Source organism: Melitaea cinxia, chromosome 12 (assembly GCF_905220565.1).
Source record: "Melitaea cinxia chromosome 12, ilMelCinx1.1, whole genome shotgun sequence".
Taxonomy (NCBI): Eukaryota; Metazoa; Arthropoda; class Insecta; order Lepidoptera; family Nymphalidae; genus Melitaea; species Melitaea cinxia.
Window position 1 is genome coordinate 5403640 of NC_059405.1, and position 10093 is coordinate 5413732.

General features: G+C 34.6%; 1 protein-coding gene across 1 annotated transcript; it reads right to left on the bottom strand.

Moving 5' to 3' along the window:
* Nucleotides 1-349: 349 nt before the first annotated feature.
* Nucleotides 350-4429, bottom strand: LOC123658212 (toll-like receptor 7). Its single transcript, XM_045593654.1, has one exon. The coding sequence runs from the start codon at nt 4427-4429 to the stop codon at nt 674-676; it is 3756 nt and encodes a 1251-aa protein (XP_045449610.1). The 3' UTR covers nt 350-673.
* Nucleotides 4430-10093: the final 5664 nt, after the last annotated feature.

Genomic DNA, 10093 nt, shown 5'->3' on the forward strand with positions numbered 1-10093 from the left:
AATCTTTTAAAATGTTAAAATATTATATTTTTATAAATCTAACCTTAATTCGTAATGGCAACTAAACTACTTACAAGAGACAAAATAAGATATAAATGACTGAATAAAAGAATAAAACATGAAAAGGCGACTCGGGAAGTAAACTCTTTAGAAGTAGTTTATGAAAAATATCTTAAGTTGCTACCTATCACAGTATTGTTGTTGGGTAAGTTGCTTTAAGTTAAAATGCCTTTTTTAAATGATAACGTTATGTCTGTATGATTAAGATACATTTGGTAAATAGAGCCTACGTATACCTTATCTGTAGTATACACTATGTAATACTATAAGGAAAGAAAAGAAATACAAATTATCGCAGTCATAAAATTCATTTATTACATGACTATACAAACATCAGCCAAATTTATTTATAATCTACACAATAATAATTTACAGTCTTTCGAATTAATACTCATAAAACTACCTATGAAACAATATGCAATAAATATTTAGAAGCAAATCCCACAGAAATGCAAAATTTGGTATCGTTATTGTACAAAAGTTATAACTATACAAACACTATGAAGACTATGTACAAAATGGGACAATAATTATTTTTCTTCACAGCTAAGCGACATTTTAGCGATGCCTATCGTAACAATTGAGATCGTTCTGATAATAATTACTAGGCTCTTTACACCAGGTACGTTTGAACTGTATGTTGTAAAACCACCGACTGTGGTTGATTGTGGCGGCCGTGGAAATCATTGGATGAGTAATCCGAATCTATAGTGGAGTATATATGCTCCGACAACGGCCTATCGCAAGGCGAGCGCTCCGCCGAGTTAGCAGATTTACCACAAAGCGTCTGACAGGTACTATTTAAAACAGACGCGTCCATTGTGTATGTGTTAGAGTTTCTCCCATAATTAAGTCTTTTCAATTTGTGACCGCGTCGCTTAGAAGAGGGCATCGCATATCGTAATCTTTCCCAAAAGCGTTTCTCTTTCCATGTTATTTCCAAACCAGTTTTGAAATACGATTTTAATTCTGGGTCTCGCGCAACAAGCCCTAGGGCAACTATTATTAATTTATGAGGATTTTTTCGAAGAGCTCTCTGTAAAGCTTGTCTAAACTCTACATGTGACCATTCTGTTAGAATAAAATTTTTCGATAACACAACTATAATGCGCCTTGACGCTTCAGTCGCTTCAACTACTAAATCGGGGAACTGAGCATATGTAGCCTCAAATTGCGGCACGTCTCTGTAATGTAGACAGAGATGATAGGACGGGTAGCCATTTTCGAGCTCCCGAGCTAAAGATTCTATAACGAACTCTTCATCTTTGGGACTGTAACAAATGTAAGCGTCATAAAGCTTATCAGCATCGTTAAAAGCCCCCGCTAAGGGAGAGAGCTTAATACCACAATTTGAGTATAACCACATTCGGCAAGCATATCTAAATGTAAACACTAACGCTAATATTAATAAAATAAGCATGAATCCAGTAAGAGCCGAGGCCAGTAATGGAATATTGTTTGAAACAAAGAACGCACTAATAATCGACGTATCGCTTATTTCACTACAAACTGTAACATTTAAATTAAGAGGTTTTTTTGTCGGGCTAGTTTTATCATTAAAACAATACAAATTATGAATATCTATCACTTTTTCCAAATTCTGTGATATGTACATTAAGAATCCTTGTAAATATTTACAATTACAAGACCAATAGTTGTTGCCTACAAACAACGTTTGCAACTTTTTGTTATTGTCCAAATGCCACAAGCCGTAGTTAACGAGTCTGTTTCCATCCAAGCGTAAAACTTCAAGAGCGAGTAAAAAGGAAAAACTGACATTTGAAATAAACTCGATAGCATTATTTTGAAGGTATAATTCTTTTAAATTACTCAGTTTAAAAAACTCAAGGCCGTGCAAATATCTTATTTTGTTATCATCTAAATGTAATATGCGCAAGTCATTTAGACTACGAAATGTTTCATTTTTTATATCAACTATATTACTAGAATTTAAATATAAAACAATTGCTTTATGCATTGAAATGAAAATAGTTTCGTTCAAATCATTATAATTATTACCATCTAAATAAATATGAGTCGCATCTATAGGAAAATCACGAGGAACGGCGTTTAAAAGTTTTACAGAGCAATCAACAACATTTGTGGTTTTCGGTGAATCGTGGTAACATGAACAGTTATTAGGACAAACAGTTTTACAGTTACAGAAAGTGAAGTCGCAACAGTGACAATCTTCTGGACAGTAACTATCATATTTACAAAGAAAATCCTTAGTATGTAAAGAACTAACTGGAAGATATTTGATACCTCGGACATATGATTCTTTACAAATCACGTTTTCTAAATCCATCACTCGTGGATATTCTCGAGAACTAATTGAATTGATAAGTAAAAGCCATTTCATAGTACAATCACATTTAAAAGGATTACCACTAATATAGAATTCTGGTAATGCATGATCATCAACTCTTGAGATGCGCAAGCTATTTATATCCAAACTTTCGATTTCATTGGCATACATATCGACGCGAGTCAAATTGCTCTTTTCAATAAATGTATCTGGATCAATACTCGAAATAAAATTATTATTAATAAACAATAGTTCCACGCTGTTAGGTATAGACATTGGGGTCAAAGTCACTATACGATTATGACTCGCATCTAAAGTCTTAACATGTAAATCATTTTGAATTTTGTAATAATTACCTAGTACCTCAATAAAATTTGCGTGAATGTCGAGCCACTTTAAGCTCGACGGTATAAAAGCATAATCAAACCACACAAGGTGATTTTCAGATAAATTTAACCATAACAACTTTGTCAATGACACGAATACCCCGTTTATATCAGAAATAAAGTTACCGTCCAATCGAACGGCTTCCAATTGCAAGTTCTTTTGAAAGGTTTCGGTCTCGATCGACTGAATTTTATTTTTGGCTAAATTTAGAACTTGTAGGCTTGGTAAGCCCCAAAACATTCCAGCAGTAAGGTTACCAATTTGATTGTCAATTAAACGTAGCCCGGTCAACTGAGATAAATTTTGAAAAGAATTGTTACAAATTTCTGTTAATAAATTCTCTCCTAAATCCAACGATTTCAAAAACGGTAATTGCAAAATAGCCTCGGGAACTTTCGTCAATTTATTAGAACTTAAGTCTAACTCCTTTAAGTCGGAACAATTTTTAAACGCGTTTTCGGCCACATAGGATAAAATATTGTTGTTTAGGTTTAATTTATTTAATATAAAAAGCCCATTAAACACATGATCCTCTATAGTCCGAAGTTTGTTAAGTGCTAAATTTAAAGTGTGTAAATTGAACAACGGTGAAAAAGCATTGTCCTCAATAAAACCGATAGAATTATTGCTTAAATTGAGAATTTGTAGAAAAAATAAATCCTTAAACATGTTTTGTGCTACTCCAGTAAAGGCATTGTGTGATAAATCGAGCACAATCAATCTTATTAGACCGCCGAATGTTTCTACTTCTATATGATCTCCTTTTAATTTGTTTGTTGAAAGATCTAACACAACTAATTGTTCCAATCTATTCAATAACTTTTTTGGCAAAATTTCTAGCTCATTATAACTTAAGTATATTTCACGAATTTCTCTCGTATTTTGAAATAGACCTTCTGGTAAATAATTTATTGCGTTCTCGGATAGATTCACAACTTTCAGCGATAATAAGTCACTGAAAACTTCCTCCGGCAGTTCGCTTATTTTATTGTTTTGTAGAAATAGTTCTGTTAGCCTCCGCAAGTGCAATATTTCAGAGTCAGCTGGCAAGGACATGATGTCATTGTAGCTTAAATCAATAGTCTGCAAAGTAGATCCACACTTGTGACCGAAGCCTAACTCATCAACGAACTTGATTTTGTTACGTGTTAAATTAAGCGAAATTATATTTTCCAGTGCACAGAACAGGTCTGACGGGATCTTTCTTATGTTATTGTATCCCAAATCCAAAGTTTGCAGTTCTCTTAAGCCATTAAAAGCTCCCAAAGAAAGTTCCAACTCTTTATTATGACCCCATTGGTTATTCATTGAACGTAACTTCAGAGTTTTGAGACCTCGAAGACCCTCGAAGACGTTACCTGGAAGCCGGAGAATTTTGCAATCGTTTAGAGTGATCTCCGTCAAACCTTGCATTTTTCCGAAGTAATGATCCTTCAACGTGCTCTCAAGAAGATGCGAGCCGCATCGGATCGCAAGCCTCTCCGCGCCATCCGAGTGCATCGAACCGATCACATCCCGGTCCGACGACAGTGTCCGTACGTTGCACTCCACACTATTCTCACCGGGCACTCGGAAACAAACATCTGCAGCGTCTGGCGCTTCCGTAAGCGCCGCGCCCATCACCAAACAAAAGAATATCAAGTTAATTATCATTTTATACTGCACTTTGTCCATTTCATTTTCACTTGTCAACTCATTTTGATGAATGAAATTGTGGTTCGTATGGCGTGTGCGTTCATATTAAAGTTCGGATCCCGAGTAGTATACGGATACGATTCGATAACAATGAATATGAGCGTGGTAAATAGAGCGGCTCGTGTAAAACATGGTGCACGGCCGGTGCGAACGCGATCCCCCCGCGGCGGCCAGCCCGCGACTGCCGCGTACAATGAAATGCCATGAATGCGCGGCAGCTTATAGGAAACAGACCGCACCATCGCATTTCTAATGCCGCATACTAAGTAACCCCCGTAGTTTTCGACTGCTATACAAAACGAAAACCGTTACGTGACTCTGTTTCAATTTGCAAGATTTAAATGCCATATTTAGATGAAATATAAAAACAGATATAAAATACTTAATGTATTTTTACACGAAAATAATTAGCTATTGACTCTTGCGATGATTTAAAGATTATAAATGTCAGAAATGAATGTTAACCAAATTAATAAATGCTTTAGCCGCAGGCGGTATTATTTGGTCATATAATCACACATTTTCACATTTCTTGTTTATTCGTCTTTTTTTTCATAACTTCTTTGGAAATTTTTATTTACATTTTTTTTTTTACTTTTTTTTGATGTTCTAGTTTTTTTTTTTTGGAGTCTATATTACTGGTCTTGTAAATTTCTTTTTTCTATATGTACTTATTTATTAATTATTATTATTTCTATTTTACTGTGATTTTTTTTGTGTAAAAACTGTCTGCGATTTGAGTGATGCTCCGAATAAACATGTTTCTTTCTTCTTTCTTTCTTTCTTTCTTTCTTTCTTACTATAATTATGGTCAGGTTTAATTTAAAATTGAAAAAAAAGTTGCAACTAATTTTATATAGGTACATATTATTTGAAACTTAAAACTTCAAATTGAGGAACGTAGAGGCCCCCCCGAGGCGTAATTTCAACGTCTTTAATAAAACACCTTCATCAAGAGAATTTACAAGATGTAAATGAAAATCACTTATGGTTGCTCTACATATTTACTTAACGTTGAAACCAGAGAAGTCTCAAGTATCAAATATGGACATTCAATCCGTGACCGCATTCAGCCTGTAATATCCCATTGCTGGAAATAGGCCTATTTCTCGATGAAGTATTTGAGCTTAATCCACCACGGTGCTCTACTGCTGGTTGGCGGATATGTTCCCTACTATGTTAGTAACAATCGGTATCAGGTGTTGTGGATAACACGTGGGGAACCGACGGCTTGATGTTCTCTCTAAGGCGGGGTGGAAAGTCCCACTAGAGCAGACATCAAATCCGAACAGAAATATTTGTACAAATACAAATATCTATCCCGAGCGGGAATCGAACCCACACACCGTCGGTGTTTTATGCTGCTACTCGCACCACTACACCAGATCGGTTATTACCGCTAACCCTGCATACAGTTTCTAACATAGCAATTAAACTATGAACTTCGTTTTTGTTATTATGTTTGCTCACAAATAAAAAAAAAAACGGACTTTAATTACATGGAAAACTAATACAGCATAAGCAGACGAAAAAATGTTCAAATAAAGACGCGTTATCAAAGATTACCGAAAAAGTAGCCATTAAATCTCGATTAAATTAAATAGGACGACAAGACAAGCATCAGCTTTCGATTAAAATAGTATTCATCAACATCGTTATATCCAGGAAAAGTTATGCGATATAATAAATACAACTTGACTTGTATTTAAATCGAAATCGGTCCACCTAGTCAAAAGTTCTGGGGTAACATAAATAAAAAATGATAATTAAAAAAAAAAAACAAAAAACCCGCCTGCGTGAAGAACAACTAATAGAAAATCAACTGAAAAAGCTGGAACAAGATAAAAATTCAATATGCACACAAAGTCAGCGAAATAAATAGAAACAATATCAAACATTTTGTGCTGTACATTTAAAATACACATGCATAAAGAGAGAATGATTTGACTTATCCTTCAATTTCATGCCTCCGACTGCATATTATCTACGACGTTGCATAAAGTTTCGAAGGACTAACGTATTAATATATATTTTTTTAATATATTTATTTAACTACTACTACTCCTCTATACTATGATTCTCCCTATGATAATAAGAATATGAAAAAACCAAGACATATGGGCATGGTCATGGTCATGGCAGTTAAAGGTTTTGTTACAAAAATATTAATATAATCCAGGAAGGAAACAGTCAACTACGTTTGTATGGAGAAAGCCGGTATCCTTTCCTCTTAACTGGCTACAGTTTGTCCTTATATTGCTCGACTAAGTCAGAAGTTAGAACTTAGCTCTTGCAGAAATTGGCACTAAAACACAGAATATTTAGTAGTAAGCAGATGAATAATTCTAATGTCTTAATTGCCTACTCTTTTATGTCGCCAATCACAGCACGACCTTAACGGTTGAGTGTTAAGTCGTTATGGATACACAACTACGCTCAATCGAATGTTTATAGTTGGTACAATAAAAAATATTTTATATCTTTATATAACATAAATATGAAACAAAAACTTGCAAATTCTCACTCGCCTTTTTCTCCGTGTGGGAGAAGGGTCGGAGCTTAATCCACCGCGCTACTCCACTGCGGGTTGGCTGATATATTCCCTACCATGAGTAACGATCGCTATCAGGTTTCTATGATAGCAACCGGGATCGACTGCTTAACGTGCCCTGCGAGGCACAACGACATCCGGACGGACAACCAAACCAGAAAGAAATATTTGTACAACTACAACTATCCTTCCCAAGCGGGAATCGAATCCGGAATCACCCACACCACAATATGACTATACCAGAGCGATATCCACATGCGTACGTATATACGTATCCCTGATTGAAGGTACTTTTTTCGGCACGAATCACGAAAGTACGTTGATGAAATGTAGGTATCTATTAGGGAAAGGTTCAATACCGTAACCGCATAAACCGATGTAAAAGTTTCAAAAAAAATCGAATAGTGACGAAGACTTTGACATTTTTTTTTTCTTTTAGTGAATCAAACCAAAAGACTACGTTGCACGGCCTAACGTGTCCCTTGCATTTTTTATTTTTCCATCTCTTTTTACTTTGATATATCATTATCCTTATCTCCGGTACCAAAACTATCCGAAACTATCGAATACGGTATATACTGTTGTATTGGTACCAGAATTTGCTTTAATATAAATAGCGGGTTAAATTGTTGGATTTATACAAATAACGAGGTTAGTTTCAACTGAGGTAAGGCACATCAGGAAGTTTCCTGCTCAATATATCAGCCCGACTGGGGTCCTCGACTTTACAGAGACGCAGATATCCTCTCCAGCTGATACCTCTTATCTCTCCTGTCCGGGGTACAAATTAAAACACTTTTTTGTACCGCGGGCTGGAGTTTGCGCGTACGTCAGAGAGGATGTCTGCTCTCGTCGCCTTGGCAGTCTTGAAGGTAGGGACCTCTCCATCCTGTGGTTGCGCATAGCCAGCGACGATCATCCCCGCGTCTATGCCTGCCTATATAGGTCCACATCGGTAACGACGAAACTGATCGACTCATGGAGCACATACAAATGGCTACAGATACCGTGCTACAACAGATCCCATCCGCAGAGATCGTGATACTTGGTGATTTCAACGCCCATCACACCGAGTGGCTCGGCTCGCCAAATGTGACAAAAGGTAGAAAAGATCAAAATTTTGCACCTAGAAGTACCGATACTTTTGTTTCGATACTTTTATGAATACGATAGTTTTTTTTAAAGGTATAAAACACTTTTAAATCAGACTTGATATTATGATTGGGTGCGTACCACTAAGCGACCACAACGACCGCAACGCCCTTTTCATTGTTCCAAAGCCCGTAGTCGTCACGAGCTATCACGTTCCACTTATAAAATTCGCCTACAACAGCCGCGGCGTTTTTTACGTTGGTAGAACAGCAATTTCAGTGGTCGTGTTCGTTGACGTTGCAGGCCTTAAGTGGAACGTACCCAAGGTGCAGCCCAACCCCAACCCAACGGTTGCCTAGTTATAAGCTGGTATGTCGATGCCAGTTATCGTCTACATACCTGGCAACCCAATTGTTCGTCCAGGTAATTAATAGGCAACCAAACGGCTTCACATTCTATGTTTCATACAATCAAGTCAATTTGTTTTTTAATAAAAAATAGTCAGTGCATGATTTTTAGGCAATCCATTTTTAATATATTATCTAATATACTAAATTTATTATAAACTATGTTTCATTCTATTATCAGCTCGGTGAAGATCGACTTAGGTTCGGATCTTAGACCAATAAATAATAAGAATTATCTGAAGTTTGAATTAAACACCACTCAAATTTGACACTTTTATTGTACACTAAATAAACCTAAAAATATTTAAGACAAATATTTACATAAAAATGCGAAGATTATTCAAGAGTAATCTATCCTATCGTCGAACTTAACGATCTAAGATGAATTTCATAGGATTAACAACGGTTACACAAGTTCAAATATTATTTATTGAAACGAAGTTCCTTACGGCAGACTTGACATTTGGCTGGGCGACCGAACTGAAAAAAATGTGACACTAAAACCGTAAGAAAAACATATAACGGAAGTGACGTAATATCAGTCACACGACTGTATAATTTGACGTTTGTAAAACTAAAATATACTAGTAAACTTTTTAAAATTATTTATGTAATTTTATACTGTCGACAAAAATAAATAAGACACGTTTTTTTTATTTTACTTAATAGTTTGAATTATTATTATTATTATTATTTTCTTTGATTTATTTTATTTTACGGTATTTGTTATTTTCTAAAATACTAAATTTCCTAAATACTTTTATGTACTTAATAAAAACCAATCAACAAAATTAAAAAAAAAATTAAAAACTAGAAAATATATATAAAATTCAACATTTTTTTTTCAAATTGTGTTGCTTCTGTACTATCCGAAGGAACTTCGTTCCTACCTGGTGTCCCATGACGCCACATAATTTTTATTTGTATGTAATATCACAATTTTATATGCATTTTAAGTATCTGTATCTGTTTCATCATTATGTGATTAATTGAAAATGACTATCTAATAAGAGTCAAATTTATTGTCATATGAAATAAATTTTAACTAATCAAAAGCTACATAAAATAAAAATAAATTAAGAGAGGAGGCTTCATTAACTACACTGTCAAACAATAACATTACAAACATTGTAATTTCAAATTGTCTTTAAAATTACTATTCCATTTTTCAGCAATTAATTAGCTACACAACTTAATAACTTGATTTTAAATTCGATGTTTAGATGTTATGATATTAAGGCTAATCTTAATCTATTATAAGTAAGTCAAAACTATAATAGTTCAATACTAGCCTTTTTTCAAACTATTTCAGCTCTTAATTTTGTTTTTAAATTTGTTTTTACCTTTAATTAGTCTTCTAACAAATATTTGATCTAATGGATTAAATATGTGTTAAAATTGTGTAGCTCCCCCCACTTTACTACTAAAACTAGCCACTAATAAAAACAACTTTTCCATCAAATATTTTAGGAAAGTTGTCTTCTTTCCAATTCAAAGCAATCAATGTCAGTGTAACATATCCTACAATCACATTTTATTTCTTGTAAATATGCTACACATCAAGGAACTTATGACAATAGTTTGATCAAAATC